The sequence below is a fragment of the Anomaloglossus baeobatrachus genome, chromosome 1 (assembly GCF_048569485.1).
Source record: "Anomaloglossus baeobatrachus isolate aAnoBae1 chromosome 1, aAnoBae1.hap1, whole genome shotgun sequence".
Lineage (NCBI taxonomy): Eukaryota > Metazoa > Chordata > Amphibia > Anura > Aromobatidae > Anomaloglossus > Anomaloglossus baeobatrachus.
Genome location: NC_134353.1, coordinates 508,295,132 through 508,322,757, shown reverse-complemented (window position 1 = coordinate 508,322,757; position 27,626 = coordinate 508,295,132). Strand labels below are relative to the sequence as shown.

The 27,626-nt window shown below is 50.1% G+C and overlaps 1 protein-coding gene across 2 annotated transcripts in view; it reads right to left on the bottom strand.

Annotated features, from left to right (window-relative positions):
- Positions 1 to 27,626, bottom strand: part of ECPAS (Ecm29 proteasome adaptor and scaffold) — a 286,613-nt gene that overhangs the window by 149,281 nt on the left and 109,706 nt on the right. For both annotated transcript variants that reach the window (XM_075316050.1, XM_075316054.1), the window contains 6 exons: positions 12,467 to 12,590; positions 10,318 to 10,398; positions 10,010 to 10,229; positions 9,755 to 9,846; positions 9,470 to 9,604; positions 8,645 to 8,807 (listed from right to left, as the gene is read on the bottom strand). In XM_075316050.1, the coding sequence (XP_075172165.1) occupies positions 8,645 to 8,807; positions 9,470 to 9,604; positions 9,755 to 9,846; positions 10,010 to 10,229; positions 10,318 to 10,398; positions 12,467 to 12,590 (815 nt within the window). The remainder of the gene's footprint in view (positions 1 to 8,644; positions 8,808 to 9,469; positions 9,605 to 9,754; positions 9,847 to 10,009; positions 10,230 to 10,317; positions 10,399 to 12,466; positions 12,591 to 27,626) is intronic.

Sequence of the window (27,626 nt, the reverse complement as noted above, 5' to 3'; positions counted from 1 at the left end):
TTTGTGGAAATAAAGTTCTATTTTAATGTGTATGCTCTAATCTGGGCAATATTAATCATGAAGGAAAAATTGAAGAGGCAAACAGTCACCATTAGGCTATGTGCGCACGTAGCGTTCTGTCCCTGCAGAAATTTCTGCAGCGATTTGAACAGCACACGTGCACATCAAATCGCTGCAGAAAGAGTCCGTAGTGAAAAAAAAAAAAGCCGATTCCATGCGCTCTGAGTGCAGCCCCTCCCATAGACAGAGCGGGGACTGCAAGCAGAGCGCAGGAAAGAAGTGACATGTCACTTCTTAGAACGCGCGCTTCGGGCAGCAGCCAAAGCGCTGCGCTCTAATACGCCACGTGCGCACGTCTCCTGCATAATCTTCATAGATTATGCTGGGGACGCAGGGCGCATGCAGTTACGCTGCGGTGCAGAGCGCAGCGTAACTGCATGCAAATACGCAACATGCGCACATAGCCTTATTTTCTCTAATTGGAGAATCCTGTATTATCTACTCTATACAGAGGTGTTACCTTTCATTGCAATCCTGTCAGTGATGATAATGAGACTTCTGAAAAGTTTAGTGTACAAAACACAAACTATGAGCCTAATATTACGCTTTTAATGGCTAGTGTGGAAAGTACACAGTTTCTGGTTTTTTTTAAAAAAAAAAAAACTAAAAAAAAAATGTTTCCATTTGTAACTGTTAATCAATTAAATGCTTATGGCAGCATTTAACATGCGCTGACATGAACCATGTCACTGAACTGTCATATGATTATGCCAACGGGTTGTCCTAACCGCTGTGCTATCATCACAATCCTCCTGTGACGTGGTCAGCATTCTTAGGAGATCGTGATTTTTGCTATACAGAGCAGTGCTAAATCACTGCTCTGTGTAGCACAAATGATTGGACAATCGCAACTTCAGCTCCCCTAAGGAGATGATTACATCCAGTAAAAGTAAAAAAAGTTTTAAAAAATCTTAATATAAAAAAAACACAAAAGTTCAAATCACCCACCTTTTGTCCCCATTACAAATAAAACAAATATAAAAAACACACATTTGATATCGCCGAGTTCAGAAATGTCCGATCAAAATATAATATAACTTAACCTAGTTGAGAAAAAAAAAATACAAATGCCAGAATTATATTTTTGGGGTTGCCATAACATTGCAATCAAAACATTGTATCTACCCCAAAACAATAAAAGTAAAAACATTAAGCTCAGGGAGCAAATAATAAGCCTTAATATAGCGCCAGGTACTGAAAAATGAGAATATTACATATCACGGAAAATTGCGACAAAAAAGAGAATTTTGTTTACTTACCGTAAATTCTTTTTCTTATAGTTCCGACATGGGAGACCCAGACCATGGGTGTATAGCTTCTGCCTCCGGAGGACACGCAAAGTACTACACTAAAAAGTGTAGCTCCTCCCTCCGAGCATATACACCCCCTGGATAACCAAATCTAGCCAGTTTAGTGCAAAAGCTGAAGGAGGACATCCACCCACAAGTAGAGATAGAGCAAAACCCGGAACAACCGGAACCTCTGTCTACAACAACAGCCGGTGAAAACACACGGAACAAGAAAACTGCCAACAGGCAACAGGGAGGGTGCTGGGTCTCCCATGTCGGAACTATAAGAAAAAGAATTTACGGTAAGTAAACAAAATTCTCTTTTTCTTCATCGTTCCTTATGGGAGACCCAGACCATGGGACGTCTCAAAGCAGTCCATGGGTGGGAAATAAACAGAAAACTGAGAAGTAGGCAAAACCTAACTTCACAAATGGGCGACAGCCGCCTGAAGGATGCGTCTGCCCAAGCTCGCATCTGCCGAAGCATGAGCATGCACTTGGTAGTGCTTCGAAAAGGTGTGCAGACTAGACCAAGTGGCAGCCTGACAGACCTGCTGAGCCGTAGCCTGGTGCCTGAAAGCCCAAGAGGCACCGACAGCTCTGGTCGAGTGTGCTTTGATCCCCGGCGGGGGAGGCACCTGAGTACACTGGTAGGCATCGGATATGGCCGACCTAATCCAACGAGCTAGGGTCGGTTTAGAAGCCGAGAGACCCTTGCGCTGACCTGTGGTCAGCACAAAAAGAGAGGTGCACCGCCTAAGAGCAGCGGTGCGTGACCCAAAGATCCGGAGCGCCCGCACCAGATCTAAAGTATGCAACGCTTTCTCAAAGCGATGCACAGGAGCCGGACAAAAGGAAGGCAATGAAATGTCCTGGTTAAGGTGGAAAGGAGACACCACCTTAGGGAGAAAGTCCGGAGTCGGACGGAGAACCACCTTGTCTTGGTGAAAAACCAAAAAAGGTGACTCCGAAGAGAGCGCAGCCAAATCAGAGACTCTCCTGAGAGAAGTTATGGCCACCAGAAAGATGACTTTCTGTGAAAGTCGAAACAAAGAAACCTCCCTAAGAGGCTCAAAAGGGGGTTTCTGCAAGGCCGTGAGGACCAGATTAAGGTCCCAGGGATCCAGAGGCCGCCGGTAAGGCGGAATGATGTGAGATGCGCCCTGCATGAAGGTGCGCACCTGAGCCAGCCGGGCGATACGCCGCTGGAACAACACTGACAGAGCCGAGACCTGTCCCTTGAGGGAATTGAGGGATAGTCCTAGTTGCAGACCAGACTGCAGGAAGGACAGAAGGGTCGGCAGTGAAAAAGGCCAAGGGGCATGGCCGGAAGAACGACACCAGGACAGGAAAATTCTCCAAGTCCTGTGGTAAATTTTGGCCGAGGAAGACTTCCGAGCCTGAGTCATAGTGGAGATGACTTCGGGAGGAATGCCGGAAGCCGTCAGGATCCAGGACTCAAGAGCCACGCCGTCAATCTGAGAGCTGCAGAATTCTGGCGGAAAAACGGACCTTGTGAGAGAAGGTCTGGGCGGTCCGGTAGATGCCACGGCACCTCTACGGACAGACGGAGCAGGTCTGGGTACCAAGCTCGCCTGGGCCAGTCTGCAGCAATGAGTATGACCCGACGGCCCTCCATTCTGATCTTGCACAGGACTCTGGGCAAGAGAGCTAGAGGGGGAAACACGTAAGACAGACGGAACTGGGACCAATCCTGAACCAGCGCGTCCGCTGCAAAGGATGCCATTAGATCCACTTCCGGAGTGCCCCACTTGCGGCAGATCGACCGGAACATTGCCGGATGCAGAGCCCACTCGCCGCTGTCCACGGTTTGACAGCTGAGATAATCTGCCTCCCAGTTTTCCACGCCTGGGATGTGGACTGCGGATATGGTGGACTTGGAGTCCTCCGTCCACTGAAGGATGCGTTGAACCTCCAACATTGCCAGGCGGCTGCGAGTCCCGCCCTGGTGATTGATGTAGGCAACTGCTGTCGCGTTGTCTGACTGGACTCGAATGTGCTTGCCCGCCAACAGGTGGTGAAAGGCTACGAGAGCTAGGAGCACAGCTCTGATTTCCAGCACATTGATCGAGAGGGCTGATTCGGACGGAGTCCAAGTGCCCTGTGCTCGGTGGTGGAGAAATACTGCTCCCCAGCCGGATAGACTGGCATCCGTGGTGAGAATCACCCAGGACGGGATCAGGAAGGAGCGTCCCAGAGACAGAGAGAGGGGCCGAAGCCACCACTGAAGAGAGCTCCTGGTCTGTGGCGACAGAGCCACCAACCTGTGCAAGGAAGAAGTCCGCTTGTCCTAACAGCGGAGAATGTCCAGCTGCAGAGGACGCAGATGGAACTGGGCAAAGGGAACCGCTTCCATTGACGCCACCATCTGACCCAGCACCTGCATGAGGTGCCTGATGAAATGGCGGCGGGGCCTCAACAGAGAGCGCACCGCCAGATGGAGGGACTGCTGTTTGACTAAGGGCAGCTTCACAAGTGCCGGCAGAGTCTCGAATTGCATCCCTAGGTACGTAAGTTTTTGGGTCGGGGTCAGAGTGGACTTGGGCAGATTGACAAGCCACCCGAATTGAACAAGCGTGGCGAGAGTGAGCGAGACACTCCGCTGACAGTCTGCACTGGATGAAGCCTTGACAAGAAGGTCGTCCAGGTAAGGAATCACTGCCAACCCCTGGAGGTGCAGAACCGCAACCACTGCTGCCATGACCTTGGTAAATACTCGAGGGGCCGTGGCTAACCCGAAGGGGAGAGCCACGAATTGGAAATGGTCCTCTCCGATTGCAAAACGTAGCCAACGCTGGTGTGAAACTGCAATTGGCACATGCAGATAGGCATCTCTGATGTCGATGGATGCCAGGAAATCTCCTTGGGTCATTGAGGCAATGACTGATCGCAGAGACTCCATGCGAAAATGCCGCACCTGACCATGCTTGTTGAGAAGCTTGAGATCCAGGATGGGCTGGAAGGAACCGTCCTTTTTGGGGACTAGGAAGAGATTTGAGTAAAAACCTCTGAACCGTTCCCTGGCGGGAACCGGTACAATTACTCCATTGGCCTGTAAGGATACCACTGCCTGAGAGAAGGCGGCGGCCTTGGAGCAGGGGGGAGTTGACAGAAAGAATCTGTTTGGCGGGCTGGAAGAGAACTCTATCCTGTAGCCGTGGGGGATGATATCCCGCACCCACTGATCGGAGACGTGTTGAAACCACACGTCGCCAAAGTGAGAGAGCCTGCCACCGACCAAGGACGTTGCTGGCTTGGCCAGATAGTCAAGAGGAGGCTGCCTTGGTGGCAGCAGCCCCTGCGGACCTTTGTGGATGCGGCTTCTTGCGCCAGGTGGGCTTCTGGTCCTTGGCTGAGTTAGTGGACGAGGCCGAGGGCTTAGAGGACAACCAGTTAGAGGAACGAAAGGAACGAAACCTCGACTGGTTCCTGCCCTGGACAGGTTTCCTGGTTTTAGTCTGTGGCAAGGAAGTACTCTTCCCGCCAGTAGCCTCCTTAATTATTTCATCCAGTTGTTCACCGAACAGCCTGGACCCAGCAAATGGGAGCCCAGCAAGGTACTTCTTTGAGGAAGCATCTGCCTTCCACTGTCGAAGCCACAAGATCCTGCGGATAGCGAGGGAATTAGCGGAGGCCACCGCAGTGCGGTGAGAAGCCTCCAGCATGGCAGACATGGCGTAGGCTGAAAAGGCTGAAGCCTGGGAAGTTAAGGCAACCAATTCAGGCATAGAATCCCTAGTGAGGGAATGCATCTCCTCTAGGGAAGCAGAGATGGCTTTGAGAGCCCACACTGCTGCAAAGGATGGGGAGAACGAGGCCCCTGCCGCCTCATAGACAGACTTGGCCAGGAGGTCAACCTGGCGGTCAGTGGGATTCTTAAGTGAGGTGCCATCAGCCACAGATACAACTGTCCGGGCTGAGAGTCTAGACACCGGAGGGTCTACCTTTGGTGAGTGAGCCCACTCCTTGACCACCTCTGGTGGAAAAGGAAAACGGTCATCAAAACCACGCTTTGGGAAGCGTTTGTCAGGACAGGCTCTGGGCTTGGACACAGTGGCTTGAAAACTGGAGTGGTTAAAGAACACACTCCTTGTTCTCTTAGGCAAGGTAAACTGGTGCTTTTCTGCCAGAGAGGGTTGCTCCTCTGATACTGGCGGATTGAGGTCCAGTACGGAATTAATGGACGCAATCAAATCACTAACATCCGCATCACCCTCGGTCAGATCAATGGGGCACATGGAGGTAGCGTCCGAGCCCCCAGTAAAGACATCCTCCTCGTCCTGCGAGTCGGCTCGTGAATCGGAGCCGCGGGACGAGGAAGGAGAGGGGACCCTGCGTCTCCTTTTAGGAGGACGGGGTCTGGGAGCAGATGAAGAATCCTCTGTGAGCTCTGCAGAGCGAGCCGAAGCAGCAGAGGCGCCCTGAGAAGGGGGATGATGCATGCTCAGCAGAGTCCGGGACAGCTGTCCCATGGAGTCGGCAAAGGACTGGGAGATAGCCTTAGAAAACGATTCTACCCAAGCCGGGGGTTCAGCCACCGGGGCCGGAGCAGCCGGAGGGACCACTGGGGAGACTCCAGGCTGAGGCACCACCATGTTAGAGCAGGCATCACAATGTGGATATGTGCTCGGTTCAGGCAGTACGAGCTTACATGCAGTGCATATTGAGTACAGCCTTGCAGCCTTGCTCCTAGTGTGAGACATGCTGCTGAGGTGGAGGCTCTGCAGTAAAGAACACACTCCTTCAGAATGACCCCCAGAGAGTGTATAAGAAAGTCCACAACCAGAGGTTGTGGCTTACCAGACCGTTTTGTGTGCCCTCCGGATCCCACAGCTCGGACCCCCAGACAGGTTGCAGAGATGAAGCAGCCAGCGCCGATCAGTGTGAGAACGCTGATAAAATGGCGCCGGAGTGAGGAGGGGGGGCGGGGCCTAGTCCAAGAGCGGGAACCGGAGGGCCAAGGAGATATACAGGGGAGGGAAACATCTCCTCAGAGAGGAGTGTCCTCCCCTGTGCTGAACGGCCGGTGGGCGGCGCCGCACTGTCCCTCTGCATGACTGACATGCAGGGGCAGTGAAAACGAAAGTAGGCCGCAGCCGAAGCCGGGCCTAAATTTTACAATGCGGCCGGCGAGCAGGCACCCTCGGCGCGGTTCTCAGGTGAAAACCAGAGAACCGGCCGGAAATGTCACCAAAGTAACCTGACACACTCTCCCCAACAATAAAGATGCAAAGGACCCCCTGCAATAACGTCTCAAATACTTAGCTTGTGAGACGCAGGGCCAGGTCCCTGAGGGATGAGTGCTCCGTCCGGCAGGGTCCTGAAAGGGCTGCGGATGGAGACCGGTCTCCTGCAAAGCAGTGAGAACCGTGCTGGCTCCCACTTCAAGCCAGAGCCCAAGGGATGGTGAAGGAGCACGGCATGTAAGGCTCCAGCCTTGAAATCAACCTTAACAACACCGCCGACACAGTGGGGTGAGAAGGGACATGCCGGGGGTCCAGCTTGGACCCGCTTTTCTTCCAACTCTTTAAAATCAAAAATCAGATGAGAATGCATGTGTGGATGTGTGCCTCCTGAACACAAAGCATTGAACTGGCTAGATTTGGTTATCCAGGGGGTGTATATGCTCGGAGGGAGGAGCTACACTTTTTAGTGTAGTACTTTGTGTGTCCTCCGGAGGCAGAAGCTATACACCCATGGTCTGGGTCTCCCATAAGGAACGATGAAGAAAGCTAAATTCATATTTTTTTAAACACATTTCAATTTATTTTTTTCACCACTTTAAATAACAAAACAAAAAAAAAACAACAAAAAACTATACATGTTTGGTATCTACATGGTCATATAGACCATGGTAAATAAAAAAAAATCCCAAAAACCAATTGCTCTTTTTTTACAGTACAATATAAGGCAGAATGAATGGTGTCATTCAAAAGTACAACTCATCCAGCAATAAACAAGCCCTCATACGGCTATATTGATGGAAAATTAAGAACATCTCGGCTCTTGGAAGAAGTGGAGGAAAAAACGAAAATGAAAAATAGAAAATCACACAGGGGTGAAGGAGTCAGGGGGCATTTGTAATGTGTATGCATTATTTGTCTAGGTCAGATGATCCTTTTAGCCTCTATGGTGCTGGTGTACATAGTGTGCCAATTCATATAGAGGCATCCCATAAAAAGCAAACCACATGCTATTATATATACCTTAAGGGGTATATGAAAGCAGGATTTTACCACCCTAACTACTTACATCCACATGCAAGTTTTTCAAAGACAAGCTCAATCATACTTTTACCTAGACTGTCCTGTACTCTGTTCCTGATAAATCAGCATTTGAATGACTAGGTAAATGAGGTGAAGTGCTGTCGGCGTGCAGAAGCACTACTGAGGCCTGTCACAGCAGCTGTTTTCCCTGCCCAGAGAGGCCTCCTTATTCTAAAGTGACAGATTTTTTGTTTGATGTCACACAGAAGAGTGGCCCCTTCACCCAAACCCTATTTTCACATTCCTGGCCAGGCCAAATTTGACACTTCTGACCAATGTCACTTTATGAGGTTATAACTCTGAAATGCTTCAATATGTCCCAGTGATTTTGAGACTGTTTTTCATGACTCTTAGGCTACTTTCACACTGCGTTTTGCCTTACATTTAGTGGTCCCGTCGGGGAATCTGTCCGAACCGCCCATCCCCCACCCAGAAAAACGTGTTTCGGACGCATGCGCCGACTGGGCCATTGGCTATAATGGAGCAGACTCCGTTAGCATGGCTCTCTGTGTGGGCGGGCGGGCGGCCCGCCCGCTGCCTCTCTGTGCGGGCTGCGATGGCTGTATGGTGTCCCAGATGTTCAAATGATTGGCCCGGAGTGACTGTACACTTATTAAGCCCCATAGTGTGTGCCAACAGGATTCTCAAGTGATGGCACCAGGTGTCCATTTGACCACAGTTTTGCAATATGCACACTCCCAACCACATTTCAACTAGGTGTGCATTGCCTTACTCAATACAAGACAAGTGAGTGAGGCCGTGCATGTCTAATCAGAAAGTGGTTGGAAGTATATACTCATTCTCTCTGCCAGAAATGAAGAATCTGTGTGTTGTGAGCATTCACACGTCTGCAGTCACATAGTGCAGACCTTCGTGCAGTGTAGACCTTCGTGCCAAACATAGACAACAACTTGTCTACAAATTTTCAAGACAAAATTATTACATGCTTGGATTTAGGATGTGCATGAAGTGAAAGCTTAAAAATACATCACTATTTAACAGACTTACCAATGGTTTCTACACAAGCTTGGATAGTTTCATTCTGCTCAGAAACAGACAATGAATCTGGTTCCTCCATTTCCTGGGGCCCTTTCCTAGTTTTGGTGCTATCCAAATATCTTCCAATCAGATAACCCAGGGCCAATAGCGATCCATGTTGAGCTTCTGGGGACTATAAGAAAATATAAAAACAATTTCCTACTGTAGCAAAGCCAGGTAGGACTGGGTTAATTTAAAGCTCTGCAGGGTTTGATTAGGAGTGCACCTGCAGTGTTTTTACTAGAACCAGGACATGGGTTCACTAGGTTTTCAGTGTGCTGTTGGTGATGGGGATCAGTCTGTTGCTGCCCAAGACTGAGCAGAGAGAAGTGCCTGGGAGTGAAGGTGGAGGACATCTGGGATGGGTTGGTTGCTGAGTCTCTGCCAGGAGCTGGAAGGGCAGGACTGACATCCCTGTGCCTGATGCATGAACTCATTGGTTTTCATATACCTTCTATGAGAAGGAAAGGTTATTTTGTTTTAGTGAGCTGTGAACAGTTTATGATCCTGTAATAAACTGCTCACTTTTTTGATACAAGAACCTTGCGCCATGTGAACGCTACCCAGTTACCTGAACGGGAATGGAATCCCTACACTACCAGCTTTGCCCTAGTACAGATCTTCATTGTTCTAGATTGCTTATTACGGTTCTGGCAACAAACATTTACCAAGCATAAAGAAATATGACATTCATACCCATGTACCAAGCTCCCTATATGATAAGAAAAGGTACAAACCAATATTTATACCCAAATCTCATTTTCAATAAATACAAGAACTTGACTCGATACTTACATGGGTATCCTTAGCAGTCTTGATCAAGCCCTGAATTTTAGATTTTAGCTCAGGACCGGATAAAGTAACTACAACTAAAGCAAACAACTGAGCTGCTAGCTCCCGCATTTCCTCCTTGTTAGCAATCATCAGACTCTGAGAATACACAAGAGTGACAATTACAAATAAGCTGTGGACTAATGTCTTTAAAGAATATGTACAAATTGCAAATAGAGAGGAAAACAACTGAACAAGGTGAGATATTCCTAAAATACACAGGTAGAAATGTGATGATCTGGTACTTACCTTTATCCATTCTACTTTATCTACTAAGAAAGCCGCCAGCTTCTGCGGATATACAGATACTATCTCAAGGAGGCAGTACATAACTTGCAAACCTGCAATTAATAAAAAGGTATCAATATTAGTTTTATAGTGAACTTTAATAAGACGCAAGCAAAAAAAACAATTTTATAGGGTCCGTGCCGAAAACCAATGGCCAGACACAGTAATAATAATCTTTAAAGCTTAAATTATATAGGAGTTGATTCGGCAAAGTACCTCCAGATGCAGACAATAGTTGTTGAATGAGGCTTATGTACATCTCCACAGGGTTCATGTCTTCATCTTTGGAAATGTCTGGTGCATTCATGTCATTCGACATTAGCTCTCTAACATAGCGTCCCAGAGCTGGTGCCTGATCCTGCATATCTGCTAAAGACTGGAAGGTTGGGTCTACACCAGCACTATGAGCTAGGCACATTCTCAAATATAGAATTATCTAAGCAGAAAAAATAATAGTGTAAAAAGAAAGAAAGTCTACATTGGATCATCACGATAGGGTGCTACTTTAGCAATGAAAGTTATACCTCTAGAAATGCAGCAGGGTTAAAAGGGAGAACAGATGTGTTTGTTACAAATTTAACAGGCGTTTTCATTCGGCTGGATGCCTGTAGGGAAGAGATAATAGGTTATTTCATCTTAATTTCCATATACATACAAAATTTGTACAAAGTGCCCATAGTAAAGCGGCAATCATTAGATGCCGGGATATCAAGTTTTCTCTCTGGGTGACTTTGTAAATGAGTAAAATAACTTTCTACAGGAGTTCTAGGAACATTAAAATGAAAAGTTTATTCTGCTCTGTCCCCCGGGCCCCCCACCCCCTCCTCCCTCGTATTGTCCTTCCCCCATTCCTTTCCTTAGCTTCCCCCCCTTTTTATTTTTTTCCTCTTGGTGGGGCTAGTGGGACCTCTTCCCGCCCACTCTGATATCCCTCCCCTTGTCTGTTCTCATTCTTTCTTCACTACCTCTCCCTGTTTCCTCCCTTCTATTTTTTTTCTTCCCTTTCTCTTCTCTTCTCTCTTTTTCCCATAAAAGGTGTACATTTGGATAATCCAGACACTAGTAATACTAATGTCTAGTATGTCAATAAAATAAGGATAAACATTGGCTATCTCTTCGTAGACTCAACGATATCTTTATGGCAGAGTAACTGTACTGTTGACTGATGCTTATAAAGGCCCCGTCACACTAAGCAACATCGCTAGCAACATCGCTGTTAACGAACAACTTTTGTGACGTTGCTAGCGATGTTGTTGTGTGTGACATCCAGCAACAACCTGGCCCCTGCTGTGAGGTCGCTGGTTGTTGCTGAATGTCCTGGCCATTTTTTAGTTGTTGCTGTCCCGCTGTGAAGCACAGATCGCTGTGTGTGACAGCGAGACAGCAACAACTAAATGTGCAGGCAGCAGGAGCCGGCTTCTGCGGAGGCTGGTAACCACAGTAAACATCGGGTAACCAAGAAGCCCTGTCCTTGGTTACCCGATATTTACCTTTGTTACCAGCCTCCACCGCTCTCACTGTCAGTGCCGGCTGCTCTGTGCACATGTAGCTGCAGGACACATCGGGTTAATTAACCCGATGTGTGCTGTAGCTAGGAGAGCAGGGAGCCAGCGCTAAGCATTGTGCGCTGCTCCCTGCTCTGTGCACATGTAGCTGCAGCACACACCGGGTAATTAATCCGATGTGTGCTGTAACTAGGAGAGCAGGGAGCCAGCGCTCAGTGTGCGCTGCTCCCTGCTCTCTGCACGTGTAGCTCCGTGCGCTGGTAACCAAGGTAAATATCGGGTTGGTTACCCGATATTTACCTTAGTTACCAAGCGCAGCATCTTCCACGCGGCGCTGAGGTCTGGTCACTGGTTGCTGGTGGGATCGCTGGAGCGTCGCAGTGTGACATCTCACCAGCAACCTCCTAGCAACTTACCAGCGATCCCTATCGTTGTTGGGATCGCTGGTAAGTTGCTTAGTGTGACTGGACCTTAAGAGTCCTATTGCTTTGTAATCTAGATATATCTCATGGTGATATCTTTCCTTTTGTGCTTTATAACACCTTGTTGTTATTCTCTTGTTTCAATAAATATTTAAAAAAAAAAAAAATGAAAACATTTAGAAAAATACAGCAGTACCTATGTATGACAGCTAGGAATGAGCGAGTACTACCATCCTAGAGTGTTTAGTACTTGTAACTAATAATTAACGAGCAGTACCATGCTCCAATGCTCGGTACTTGTAAAGAGCAGTCGGACAGTCGGACACTCGGATGTGACTCGGTGTGACTCGTGTAGCAAGTATAATGGAAACTTATGGGGAACACTAGCATTTTTCCAGAAGCTCTTCCGGAAAAATGCTCAAGTTCCCCATTGACTTACATTATACCTGGTACATGAGTTGATCCCATCTGAGCATCCAACTACTCATTATGAGTACCGAGCATGGTAGTGCTCGCTCATCACTAGTTATGAGTACTGAGCACCGGAGCATAGTAGTGCTCCCTCATCACTAGTTATGAGTACCAAGCCCCGAAGCATTGTTGTGCGCACTCATCATTAATGGCAGCTCACGTTGGCATAGCTGGAGATTTTACAAATCTCGTTTCAGTAAATATAAAATTCCAGAGCTGTTTACCATAGAACACCACAAATGTCGGATCACCTCCAATGCAAGTAAATGGATTACCTTATCCATAATATGGCTGACCATTACTGGGAAAGATGGAAGTTTCAAAGGTGTGCCTTCATTTTCACTGTTGGCAGAAAACGTTCTCAGGGCTCTTTGTGCTTCGCCATAAACCTCCTCTCTCCTGGAAATACACAGAATTAATCAAACACAATGACTCATAAGCAGGAGCTAACTGGCAAATGATCAGACGATCACATTTTCTGTTTGAATGCTGCCCGTGGAAAAAATGGACAGCACTCAAACCAATATTATATAATTGGGCTGTTGAGATCATGATTTTTTAAAACCAATCTAATAATAAAACAAAATTAATAATCGCAGCATGCACTAGGCTGTGTTTTGGGTGAGACCTGCCTACTCAAGTCTACAGTAAACAGAACAATTTGACTAGAACATTAATGAAAACTTTGTCAATTATTCTACACTTCTACTGAGCATACGAATATTAAAAATTAACTGTATCAAACATGTGAATGAGGTCCCAATTTACTGCATTTCTCTTGTTTAGGTAATAAGTGAAATCTGCACGGGGGCGTGGCCTGGCTATGGAGGAGTAGAGACGTGTGCCTGCTAAGCTCCCAGCCCGGGCCGACAGAATCCCACATCATCAGACCACCACAGCACCCAAATCACCCCCATGAGAGCGAAGAAAAGGAAGGGAGCACATACCAGAACGTCGGGACCGGCAGAAGCCCTCTCCCAGGATATCTCCAGCTTCATGTCGGGAGCGGGCCCTGCAGACCAGCGCAGGCCCGGACCCGTGATGGAAGCGCAGGCAGACGGCGGGACGGAGGGACAGCAGCCGCCGGCGGCTAATCCTGGATCAGCAAGAGGCAGCAGAGCAGCGGCGGTGCCAGACGGAGAAGGATCGGCTGTGATCCGGGCTCAGGTCAGAGGAGATGGGGGAAGTGCGGGACCCACACCACGAGGTCAAGATGGCGCCGCGGTGGGGGACGGAGACGCACCAGGTACCACAGCACGGGCAGAGGAGGAGAGAGGCTCCCCGACAGGGAACAGAGGGACAGTTGGTGCCCAGGCTCTGTTGCAGTCAGAGCCTCCAGAGAGGGGGACGCCGCAATGAGTCACTGCAGCACAAGGAGCAGGCAGGCCAGCACCACAGGAAGATGAAGGCAAGGGTAGGCAGGATCAGACGCCATCCCCCACAGCAGATCAGAGGGGGGACCCCCAGACTACTGGTCCAGGATACAGAGGAGCAACCCCAGCTCCAGAAACACCACAAACATCCCGGCAACTGGGGAGGGGACTCCAGGAGCAGGGGAATGAACCCCACCATCACCATATGAACCCCCCCCCCCCAGAGAGATGCTCACTCCCCACAGGGAATTCAAGATCAGATGATGCAACTGTGGGATGAAGGTCTCAGGTCGGTGAGAAAGGCGGCCCTGACAGACCTTCGGGACTTAAGCATTAGAATTAAAAACATGCCATCGCGGGAGGAAATGGAGCAATATGTATCCCAACTAGAAAACGCATACAAAGCGGAACTGGTGGCTCTGAAAGATGATGTACAGCATACTAGGGAGAGAGTGAACACCGTGGAGACAACTGCAGCATCTATGTCACAAACACTAAACACCCACTCCTCTGACCTGTCAATCCACTCTTACCAACTGCACTACCTGGCTGATCAAATGGACGATGCAGAAAACAGAGGGCAGCGAAATAATATAAGAATACGGGGCCTCCCAGAGTCTATTGAGCCGGGGGAGCTGGATAAAACAACACGTCATATATTCAACTCACTCCTGCAGGTCCCCCCGGATACCAACCTCGAGCTAGATAGAGTCCACAGGGCCTTAGGACCCAAATCAATGGACCCAGAATACCCCAGAGATGTGATCTGCAGGGTTCATCGCTACCAGCTAAAAGACTATCATGGCACGGGCCCGCGAGGCCGGAATTGTCCGTCACCAAGACAAGCAACTCCAGATCCTCCCAGACATACCCAGATGGACTTTGCAAAAAAGAAAGGCACCGAGACCCCTACTGGATTTTCTCCGGCGGCACAATCTGCCGTACACATGGGGGTTCCCGTTCCGCCTACGGGTCCGACATGAGGGAAGAGTTCACACCCTCAGCCACCCCAGAGGAATCGACGCCTTTACTAATGCTCTCCGATTGCCACCGGTGGAGGTCAGAACTGGCCCCAGCTTCCCTCGGGTCTTTTGGGGGAAGAGACCCTCGTACCCTGCTCCCCCACTACTCCAGAGAAGACGGGACCCCAGGAGAAGGGGAGAGATTGACTGAGCCTGGAGGGATGAGATGAGAAGCCTCCAATCCTCAAGAGAACAAAAATTGACGCCACAGAGACACTCCCCAGTCCCCCCCCCCTGGAAATGGACTGTCGAACGACAAGACGGAGGAGGGACTCGATGGAAAGTGGCAATCGGCGTGACCATAGAAAAGAAGCCCCTGCAGGGACTGTCAAGCTCGCCATTGTGAAAACAGTCGATTGCCACTTATGAAAGCCTAGATGGGGGTGTGTGGAATAGGAGGGGGTGGCCATATCTTTATGCAAGGAGCTCGGTTATACAGTGGGGATAATCGCTATTGTTATACTTGATAATATGATCCTAATGGTTGGGTGTTAAGTGTTGACATATTTTACTTTGAGTTACAGATTGTGGTTCTGTCGGTCTGGGGGGAGATCTCCTTGGTAGAAAGCTCGCTGACCAAAGAAAGGGAGTACCACTTAGCGGTACGATAGGAAAACTTCTTTCCATATTCCCTTTGGTTCTAGGGGTACCCCTCGAATTGAGGGGGCCTCATCACTGTCTTTTATAACACTTTCCTCACTCAGTATCCTTAAATACTTCCTGATTTCTCCCCTCTAATACTTCTTTAACAACCTTTCTTTTACCTCTCCCCCTTTTTGTCCCCTTTCATATCCCTCTCTCTTCCCTACTCCTCCTCAAATTTTTTTTTTTTCTTCTCTCTTCTCCCCTTTTCCCCACCCGCCCCTCGTTTCCCCCCGTACACCCCTGGCCACCACAACACGGTAATAGACACACAGGCTCTACGCCATCCGGAGACGGTGGGATTCGTTGAACATGACATCTCTGAATTTCGGATCCATTAACATCAGGGGATTTAATACCCCACAGAAAAGATCACAGGTTCTATATGGTATGCATAAACAAAAGATTCAGGTACTGATACTAGAGGAGACACACTTTAAAACGGGCCACATCCCCAACATCAAGGATAGGTACTACACTGAATGGCACCACAGCTCTAACACGGAATCGCGTTCAAGGGGGGTTTCCATAGCGATCCATAAAAACTTGGGACACTCTGTGATTGATTCAATCACAGACCCCAACGGTAGATTTGATAAAAATCAGAATCAACTCAACGGTTTATACGATCGCGGGATGGTACTCGCCTAGTCAGAATCAAGCAAAAGCATGCATCTCTTTCCTGAGAACCTTGTCAGGATTCGCTGAGGGGGTGGTGGTGATAGGAGGGGACTTTAATCTGACACTGAACCCAGGGATGGAGACCACATCGGGAAGGAGTGCGGTCCCGGGAGGGTCACTGAGGGCATTGAAAAAGGAAATACATAGACTGCAACTGGTGGACATCTGGAGGATAATGAATCCCCAGGGGAAGGACTACACGTTTTTCTCGAACCCCCACAACTCCTATAGCAGAATTGACCTTTTTTTAATAAGTCACCACGCCCTAAAGTGGAAACCTAACACCTCCATAAGCAACTTCATGTGGTCAGACCACGCACCGATCTTTTTGATACTGTTCCCCCCGGATAGACCTGAGCAAACTTGAAACTGGAGACTAAATAACACCCTGCTCCGGGACCCTGTGTGCGTGGCAGACATTGGAGACTCAATTGACTCCTTCCTCTCAGTACACGCATCAGACGATACACCGTACTCCATTAAATGGGAGGCCCTGAAGTGTGTCCTGAGAGGCACTTTTATAAAACAGGGAGCACGTATCAAAAGAGCAAAAGAAGCAAGGGTGACGGAGCTCTTGGCCCAAATTCAAATACTAGAAACTCAACACAAGAGTATACCATCTTCAGAAAAACTGATAGAACTCACTAAATGTAGAGATGACCTAAAAGCCATCTTAAAATTAAGTTACCGGAGATTCAAAAATCAATTCAAAAAGACCTTATATCACCACTCGGATAAATGCGGTCGCTCAATGTCACGCCTCCTTCACCCCCGTACACAGACTCAATATATCCCCCGGTTAAGGCACCCAAATGGGACAGAGGAACACAACCCTGAAGAAATCCTAGACATTATGAAAACATTTTATTCCAATTTATACAATATCAAAGGGAAATTCTCGGACATGGATCCTCAGGAGTTTCAGAGACAGGTAGACGAATACATGTTGGACACAGCCCTCCCGATAATAGGGGACGAAGTAGCAACTCAGCTGGAAGAACGCTTCACTGAGGAGGAGGTGGAGGCAGCCATCAATAACACACCTAGCGGTAAGAGCCCCGGACCAGACGGGTTTTCCCCACTATTCTTTAAGACCTTCAGAGACCGGCTCACACGCTTCATGACAAAGGTGTTTAACTCAGTCACATATACCAATGGGTTTACCCCCCAATCATTAGAGGCTCACATAGTTGTAATACCCAAACCTGAGAAAGACCCCACAATGGTAACAAATTATCGCCCTATCTCGTTGATAAATGTAGACATCAAAATTTTCGCCAAACTATTAGCCAAAAGACTGACACCGATACTCCCAGATGTAATACACTCAGATCATGTGGGATTCGTTCGGGGGCGAGAGGCGAGAGACAATGTATGTAAGACCATATCGCTGATTGCCAGGGCAGGGGCGAGCCCAGGGGGAGTGGGCTTGCTGTCAATCGACGCCGAAAAGGCTTTTGACCGCGTACACTGGGGTTTTATGGAGGCGGCCCTTAAACAGATCGGACTGAGGGGAGGGTTCCTAGCTAAAATAATGGCCCTTTATACAGGCCCTACAGTTCGGATAAAAGCAAATGGTTCCCTATCCACCCCTTTCCGGATCCATAACGGTACTAGACAGGGATGCCCGCTATCCCCACTAATCTACGCCATTGTGATGGAACATTTGGCAGTGGCTATCAGGAAGAACCCCAGTGTGCGAGGTCTGAGCTTGAACGGGAGACAATATAAAACGGCCCTGTACGCAGGCGACCTACTGCTATATTTTACAGAACCCCATGTCTCCTTCCCCTCGCTCCTGAAGGAGTTTGAACGTTATGGGAACCTTAGTAACTTTAAAGTCAACTATAAGAAAACGGAGGCCCTAAACATTTCATTACCGACGTCAGAAGTCCAGAGATCTCAGGAAAACTTCCCATTTAAGTGGCAGGCACACTCAATAAAGTACCTGGGAATCCAGATCCCAGCCGACCTAAATAAACTGTACGCACTAAATTATCAAACCCTACTAGACAAGACCATTAGGGACTTCAACACATATAATAAAAAACCCCTATCCTGATTTGGGAGGATTAACACTTTTAAAATGGACATTCTCCCAAGATTCTTATATGTATTCGAAGGTGTTCCCATAAACCCTCCAACAAGTTTCTTCAAATCCATGAAGACCGCCCTTACAAAATTCATATGGAAACAAGCAAAACCCAGAATAAAGTTCTTGACACTCACCAGACACAAGCAAGAGGAGGGGGGCGGGATTACCAAATCTACAAATCTATCACCAAGCATCGGTACTGGTCAGGTTCTTTGACTGGCACTTCCATGCAGACGCCAAACAATGGGTAGAGCTGGAGCAAGGTTGCACCCAGACACCTTTAAAAAACCTTCCGTGGATAGGACAGAGGGACAAGATACATATTGACCCGGAAGGGGTATTGGTGAAGGCAACAATGACGGTATGGGATAGGCTGAGAGTAAACAGTGGACTGACTAAGACCCCTAGCTCATTAACTCCCATATTCAATAACCCAGAGTTCCCCCCAGCTATGGGAGTGGAGAAAAAGAGAATTTTGTTTACTTACCGTAAATTCTTTTTCTTATAGTTCCGTATTGGGAGACCCAGATCTTGGGTGTTTAGCTTCTGCCTCCGGAGGACACACAAAGTACTACACCTAAAAGTGTAGCTCCTCCCTCTGAGCTTATACACCCCCTGGTGAGCCAGTCACAGCCAGTTTAGTGCAAAAGCTGAAGGAGAATAGCCACCCACAAGTAGAACAGAGCAAGAGCCGGAACAACCGGAGACTCTGTCCACGACAACAGCCGGTGAAAACACGCGGAACAAGGAAATTGCCAACAGGCAAGAGGGAGGGTGCTGGGTCTCCAAAGACGGAACTATAAGAAAAAGAATTTACGGTAAGTAAACAAAATTCTCTTTTTCTTTATCGTTCCTTTGGGAGACCCAGACCTTGGGACGTTCCAAAGCAGTCCCTGGGTGGGAAATAAACAGAAAAAACTAAGAAGTAGGCAGAACCTAACTTCACAAATGGGCCGCCTAAAGGATGCGTCTGCCCAAGCTCGCATCTGCCGAAGCATGAGCATGCACTTGGTAGTGCTTTGAGAAGGTATGCAGGCTAGCCCAAGTGGCAGCCTGACAGACTTGTTGAGCCGTAGCCTGGTGCCTAAAAGCCCAAGAGGCACCAACAGCTACGGTCGAGTGTGCTTTGATCCCCGGCGGGGGAGGCGCCTGCGTACTCTGATAGGCGTCCGAAATGGTCAACCTAATCCAACGGGCTAAGGTCAGCTTAGAAGCAGGGAGGCCCTTGCGCCGACCTGTGGTTAGCACAAAAAGAGAGGTGCACGGCCTAAGCGCAGCGGTGCGAGACACATAGATCCGGAGAGTACGCACCAGATCTAGAGTATGTAGAGCTTTTTCAAAGCGATGAACAGGGGCCGGACAGAAGGAAGGTAAGGTAATGTCCTGGTTAAGGTGGAAGGGAGAGACCACCTTAGGAAGAAAGTCCGGAGTCGGACGGAGAACCACCTTGTCTTGATGAAAGACTAAAAAAGGTGACTCAGAGGTTTCTGCAAGACCGTGAGAACCAAGTTAAGGTCCCAGGGGTCCAAGGGCCGCCGGTAAGGCAGAATGATGTGAGACGCGCCCTGCATGAAGGTGCGGACCTGAGCCAGCCAAGCGAGACGCCGCTGGAACAGAACTGACAGAGCCGAAACTTGTCCCTTGAGAGAGTTGAGGGACAGTCCTAGCTGCAGACCGGACTGTAGAAAAGACAGAAGAGTCGGCAAGGAGAATGGCCAAGGGGGATGGCCGGGAAAGCGACACCAGGACAGGAAAATTTTCCAAGTCCTGTGATAGATCTTAGCGGAGGAAGACTTGCGAGCTCGAGTCATAGTGGAGATGACTTCAGGGGGAATACCAGAAGCCGTCAAAATCCAGGACTCAAGAGCCACGCCGTCAATTTAAGGGCCGCAGAATTCGGGAGGAAAAATGGACATTGCGAGAGTAGGTCTGGACGGTCCGGGAGATGCCACGGCATCTCTACGGACAGTTGGAGCAGGTCCGGATACCAAGCTCGCCTGGGCCAGTCCGGTGCAATGAGGATGACTCGACGACCCTCCATTCTGATCTTGCGCAGGACTCTGGGCAAGAGAACTAGAGGGGGAAACACATAGGACAGACGAAACTGGGACCAGTCCTGAACCAGAGCGTCCGCGGCGAAGGCCTGAGGATCGTGGGAGCGAACCACGTAAACAGGAACTTTGTTGTTGTGATGGGATGCCATTAGGTCCACGTCCGGAGTGCCCCATTTGCGGCAGATCGACTGAAATACTGCCGGGTGCAGGGACCACTCGCCGCCGTCCACGCTTTGACGGCTGAGATAATCTGCCTCCCAGTTGTCCACGCCTGGGATGTGGACTGCGGATATGGTGGACCTGGAGTCCTCCGCCCATTGAAGAATTGCGTTGTACCTCCATCATTGCCAGGCGGCTGCGTGTCCCGCCTTGATGGTTGATGTAGGCATCCGCTGTCACGTTGTCTGACTGGACTTGAATGTGCCTGCCCGCCAGCAGGTGGTGAAATGCTAGGAGAGCTAGAAGCACGGCTCTGGTTTCCAGCACATTGATTGAAAGGGCTGACTCGGACGGAGTCCAAATGCCCTGTGCTCTGTGGTGGAGACATACCGCTTCCCAGCCGGATAGACTGGCATCCGTGGTGAGAATCACCCAGGACGGGGCCAGGAAGGAACGCCCTTGGGACAGGGAGAGGGGTCAAAGCCACCACTGAAGAGAGAGCTCTTGGTCCGTGGCGACAGAGCCACTAACTTGTGTACGGAGGAAGGCCGCTTGTCCCAACAGCGGAGAATGTCCAGCTGCAGGGGACGCAGATGGAACTGGGCAAAGGGAACAGCCTCCATGGACGCCACCATTTGACCCAGCACCTGCATCAGACGCCTGAGGGTATAACGGCGGGGCCTCAGGAGAGAGCGCACCGCCAACTGGAGTGACAGCTGTTTAAGGGCAACTTCACAAGTGCCGGCAGAGTCTCGAACTGCATCCCTAGGTACGTGAGACTCTGGGTCGGAGTCAGAGTGGATTTGGGAAGATTGACAAGCCACCCGAATTGGGCTAGAGTGGCGAGAGTGAGCGAGACACTCCGCTGACAGTCTGCGCTGGATGGAGCCTTGACTAGAAGGTCGTCCAGGTAAGGGAGCACTGCCAACCCCTGGAGGTGCAGAACCGCAATCACTGCTGCCATGACCTTGGTGAATACCCGAGGGGCCGTGGCTAACCCGAAGGGGAGAGCCACGAATTGGAAATGATCTTTTCCTATTGCAAAGCGTAGCCAACGCTGGTGTGAAACTGCAATTGGCACGTGTAGATAGGCATCTTTGATGTCGATGGACGCCAGGAAATCCCCTTGGGTCATTGAGGCAATGACTGATCGCAGAGACTCCATGCGAAAGTGCCGCACCCGAACATGCTTGTTGAGAAGCTTGAGATCCAGGATGGGTCGGAAGGTACCGTTCTTTTTGGGAACTAGGAAGAGGTTTAAGTAAAAACCTCTGAACCGTTCCCGGGCGGGAACTGGTACAATTACTCCGTTTGCCTGCAAGGCTGCCACGGCCTGTGAGAAGGCGGCGGCCTTGGAGCAGGGGGGAGCTGAGAGAAAAAATCTGTTTGGCGGGCTGGAAGAGAATTCTATCCTGTAGCCGTGAGAGATGATATCTCTCACCCACTGATCAGAGACTTGTTGAAACCAAGCGTCGACAAAGTGGGAGAGCCTGCCACCGACTAAGGACGTTGCTGGAGCGGGCAGAGAGTCACGAGGAGGCTGCCTTAGTGGCAAAACCTCCTGCGGTCTTCTGTGGACGCGCTTTTGAGCGCCAGTTGGATTTCTGGTCCTTAGCTGAGTTAGCGGACGAGGCGGAGGGCTTAGAGGACGACCAGTTGGAGGAACGAAAGGAGCGAAACCTCGACTGATTCCTACCCTGGGCAGGTTTCCTGGTCTTGGTTTGTGGCATGGAAGTACTCTTCCCGCCAGTAGCTTCTTTAATAATTTCATCCAGCTGTTCACCGAACAGCCGGGAACCAGCAAAAGGGAGCCCAGCAAGGTACTTCTTTGAAGAAGCATCTGCCTTCCACTCTCGAAGCCACAAGATCCTGCGGATAACGAGGGAATTAGCCGAAGCCACCGCAGTGCGGTGAGAAGCCTCCACCATGGCAGACATGGCATAAGAAGAAAAAGCTGAAGCTTGAGAAGTTAAGGCAACCATCTCAGGCATAGATTCTCTGGTGAGGGAATGCATCTCCTCTAGAGAAGCAGAGATGGCTTTGAGGGCCCACACTGCTGCAAAAGTTGGGGAAAACGCGGCCCCCGCCGCTTCATACACGGATTTGGCCAGAAGGTCAATCTGACCAGTGGCATGTGGCAGTGGCATGCCTAAGGGAAGTGCCATCAGCCACCGACACAACGGTCCGTGCTAAGAGCCTAGACACCGGAGGGTCTACCTTTGGGGAGTGAGCCCACTCCTTGACCACCTCAGGTGGAAAGGGAAAACGGTCATCAGAACCACGCTTTGGGAAGCGTTTGTCAGGACAGGCCCTGGGTTTGGTCACAGCGGTCTGAAAACTGGAGTGGTTAAAGAACACACTCTTTTCTCTCTTAGGCGAGGTAAACTGGTGCTTTTCTGCCAGAGAGGGTTGCTCCTCTGATACTGGCGGATTGAGATCCAGTACAGAATTAATGGAAGCAATCAAGTCACTAAGTTCTGAGTCACCCTCCGAAAGATCAATGGGGCACATGGAGTTAGCCTCCGAACCCCCTGTAAAGGCATCCTCCTCATCCTGCGAGTCAGCTCTTGAATCAGAGCCGCGGGATGAAGAGGGAGAGGAAACCCTGCGGCGCCTCTTAGGAGGACGGGGTCTGTGCCCTGATGATGAATCCTCTGTGATCTCCAGTGGACGGAGGTCAGAGGATAGGGATCCTAAAGGACCCTTAGCAAGAGCATTAGAAGCACCCTGTGAAGGGGGCTGATGCATATTCATCAAAGTCCTGGACAGAAGTCCCATGGACTCAGCAAATGACTGGGAGATAGACCTAGAGAAGGACTCTACCCAGGCCGGGGTTTCAGCCACAGGTGCAGAAGCAGCCTGAGAGACCACTGGGGGTGAGACTCCATGCTGTGGCACCGCCAAGTTAGAGCAGACATCACAATGTGATAGGTGCTCGGTTCAGGCAGCAGGAGCTTACATGCAGCGCATGCAGTATAAAGCTTTGGAGCCTTGCTCCTCGTGTGAGACATGCTGCTGGAGTGGAAAACAGCTTCTACAAAGAGAATGAACCCCAGGGAGTATATACAGAAGTCCACAACCAGAGACCGGCTGTGGCTTACCAGACCGCCGGAAGCGGTGTTGTGTGCCCTCCAGATCCCGAAGCCCGGACCCCCAGTGCACAGCACCTCAGCAGGGATGCAGAGTGCAGGATGGCCCAGCGCAGAGTGAACCATGTCCAAGAAAATGGCTGCCGGAGCGAAGAGAGGGGGCGGGGCGGGGGCGTCCCTGTAGGAAAGCGGGATCTGGAGGGCCATAGAGACCTGCAGGGGAGGAGTCACGCACAAGCAGTGGGGAGTGTCCGTCCCCTGTGCAGGACGGCCGCTGGGAGGAGCCGTGCCAGTCCCTCTGCATGAGTGACATGCGAGGGCAGGTAACAGAAACTAGGCCTCCGGCAAAGCCGGGGCGTAAATTTGAGCAGCGAGCCGGCGCGCAGGCACCATCGGCGCGGTCTCGGGCGAAAGCCAGAGGACCCGCCGGAAATGCCAAAACAAATACAGCAAACACACTCTCCCCATACAATAAAGGACATGGACCCCCAACATATGAACGTCTCAGGTACTTAGCTGCTGAGACGCAGAGCCAGGTCCCTGGGGATGAGTGCTCCGGTCCAGCAGAGTCCTCAAGGAGCTGTGGACGGAGACCGGTCTCCTGCCAGGCATGGAGACCGCGCTGGCTCTCACTTCAATCCAGAGCCCAGGAGGGATGGTGAAGGAGCACGGCATGTAAGGCTCCAGCCTTGGAAAATCAACCTTACAACACCGCCGACACAGTGGGGTGAGAAGGGACATGCCGGGAGTCCAGACGTGGACCCGCACTTCTTCAATCTTTATCCAAAAAAAAAAATCATATGAGAATGCATGTGTGGATGTATGCCTCCTGAACACAAAGCGATAAACTGGCTGTGACTGGCTCACTAGGGGGTGTATAAGCTCAGAGGGAGGAGCTACACTTTTAGGTGTAGTACTTTGTGTGTCCTCCGGAGGCAGAAGCTAAACACCCAAGGTCTGGGTCTCCCAAAGGAACGATAAAGAAATTTCTACGATGGCACCAGAAATCGGATCTTCGGGTAGTTCACTTACTGCAGGACACGAGTATACCTACACGGGAACAGTTGGAGTCAAGAGATCCTCCCATGAACCTCTCTTGGTTGCAGTATGGACAGCTGCGGTCCTTTTTGGGGAGTTGGGGAGCAGGGGAGCAACATCCTCACCCGGCGACGCCCACGCCATTTGAGGGTCTGTTTCTGGGGAAATCACCACCCCCCCATCTGATCTCTGTGATATATAAACATCTTAACGGACGGTCCAATCACCCGAGCCCGGACTTGGTCCGCACATGGGAGGAGGAACTGGGCATCACGATCTCGAAGGGGGATAAGCAAAAAGCCTTTCTCTTTACACACAAAATGTCGATGGCAGGGTTTGCTCAGGAAAAAAATTACAAGATTCTGGCTAGGTGGTACCTATGCCCAACCAAAATTCATAAACTATTCCCTTCAGCCTCAGACAGGTGCTGGCGCTGTGGCACTGAAAAAGGGACAATGACCCACATATGGTGGGAATGCGATAAAATCAAACCCTTATGGTACGCAGTATTCGTGGCCTATACCAAGATCACAGGAACCCAGATCGGGCCTACCCCCAGGTGGCGATCCTTTCCATGCTACCAGGCACTATAGGGGCACAAAAAGAAGGGAATTTTGTATACTTACCGTAAATTCCTTTTCTTCTAGCTCCAATTGGGAGACCCAGACAATTGGTGTATAGCTACTGCCTCCGGAGGCCACACAAAGTATTACACTCAAAAGTGTAAGGCCCCTCCCCTTCTGGCTATACACCCCCAGTGGGATCACTGGCTCACCAGTTTAGTGCAAAAGCAAGAAGGAGGAAAGCCAATAACTGGTTTAAAGACCAATTCAATCCGAAGAAACATCGGAGAACTGCAACCATTCACATGAACAACATGTGTACCGAAAAAAACCCTAAGAAAACAGGGCGGGCGCTGGGTCTCCCAATTGGAGCTAGAAGAAAAGGAATTTACGGTAAGTATACAAAATTCCCTTCTTCTTTGTCGCTCCATTGGGAGACCCAGACAATTGGGATGTCCAAAAGCAATCCCAGGGTGGGTAAAATAATACCTCGTAATAGAGCCGTAAAACGGCCCCTTTCTACAGGTGGGCAACCGCCGCCTGAAGGACTTGTCTACCTAGGCTGGCGTCTGCCGAAGCGTAGGTATGCACCTGATAATGCTTGGTAAAAGTGTGCAGACTCGACCAGGTAGGTGCCTGGCACACCTGCTGAGCCGTAGCCTGGTGCCGTAATGCCCAGGACTCACCCACGGCTCTGGTAGAATGGGCATTCAGCCCTGAGGGAACCGGGAGCCTAGCAGAACGGTAGGTTTCAAGAATTGGTTCCTTGAGCCACCGAGTCAGGGTGGATCTGGAAGCTTGCGACCCCTTACGCTGACCAGCGACAAGGACAAAGAGTGCATCCGGGCGGCACAGGAGCGCCGTGCGGGAATGTAGATCCTGAGTGCTCTCACCAGATCCAACAGATGCAAATCCTTTTCAAATTGATGGACTGGATGAGGACACAAAGAAGGTAAGGTGATATCTTGATTGAGATGAAAGTGGGATACCACCTTAGGGAGAAAGTCCGGAATCGGACGCCGAACCCCCTTGTCCTGGTGAAGACCAGGAATGGAGATTTGCATGACAGCGCTGCTAGCTCGGACACTCTCTGAAGAGACGTGACCGCTACTAGACAGGCCACTTTCTGTGAAATACGGAAAGGGAAACAACTTTCAAAAGCTCGAAAGGCGGCTTCAAGAGAGTCATTAGAACCTTGTTCAGACTCCAGAGCTCTAATGGCCGCTTGTACGGAGTGATGAGAAGACAAACTCCCTGCAGGAACGTGCATACCTGCGGAAGTCGGCTAGGCGTTTCTGAAAAAATACAGATAGCGCTGAGACTTGCCCTTTAAGGGAGCTGAGCGACCAACTATTTTCCAACCAAGATGGTAGGAAGGAAGGAAAAATAGGCGATGCAAATGGCCAGGGAGAAACTCCTTGAGCAGAGCACCAAGATAAGAATATCTTCCACGATCTGTGGTAGATCTTGGCGGACGTTGGCTTCTTGGCCTGCGTCATGGTGACAACCACTCCTGAGATAATCCTGAAGACGCTAGGATCCAGGACTCAATGGCTACACCGTCATGTTCAGGGCCGCAGAGTTCAGATGGAAAAAAGGGCCCTTGAAACAGCAAGTCTGGTCGGTCTGGTAGTGGCCACGGTTGGCCTACCGTGAGGTACCACAGATCCGGGAACCCCGACCTCCTCGGCCAATCTGCGACCAATGTTGAACTGAGGCGTCCGCCGCCAGAGCTCGATGATCGTGAGACTGTGCTATGAAGCCGGAACAAAGTTGTTGTGCCGTGACGCCATTATGTCGACGTCCGGCATCCCGCAGCGGCGACAGATCTCCTGAAACCCGTCCGGGTGAAGAAACCAGTCCCCTGCGTCCATACCCTGGCGACTGAGGAAGTCTGCTTCCTAGTTTACCACGCCTGGGATGTGAACTGCGGATATGGTGGATGCCGTGTCTTCTACCCACGTTAGAATCCGCCGGACTTCCTGGAAGGCTTGCCGGCTGCGTGTTCTTCCGTGGTGGTTGATGTATGCCACCGCTGTGGAGATATCCGACTGAATTCGGATGTGCTTGCTTTTCAGCCACTGCTGGAAGGCTTGTAGGACAAGATACACTGCTCTGATTTCCAGAACATTGAGCTGAAGGGTGGACTCTTGCTGAATCCACGTACCTTGAGCCCTGTGGCGGAGAAAAAACTGCTCCCCACTCTGATAGACTCGTGCCTGTCGTAACTACCGCCCAGGATGGGGGTAGGAAGGACCTTTTTTCTGACCATGAGGTGGGAAGAAGCCACCACCGTAGAGATTCTTTGGCCGCCTGAGAAGGGGAGACGTCTCTGTCGATGGGCGTCGACTTCCCGTCTCATCGGCGGGGAATGTCCCATTGTAGTGGACGCAGATGAAACTGCGCGAAAGGGACTGCCGCCATTGCTACCATCTTACGTGAGAAGTGCATGAGGCGTCTCAATGTGTGCGACTGATCCTAAGGAGAGATTGCAGCCTTGTCTGTAGTGAACGCTGTTTGTCTAGCGGAAGCTTCACTATCGCTGAGAGAGTATGAAACTCCATGCCTAGATATGTTAGTGATTGGCCCGGGGTCGGATCTGACTTTGAAAAGTTGATGATCCACCCGAAACTCTGGAGAGTCTCCAGCGCAACGTTCGGCTGTGTTGGCATGTTCCTTAAGAGGGTGCCTTGACAAGTAGATCTCCCAAACACGGGAT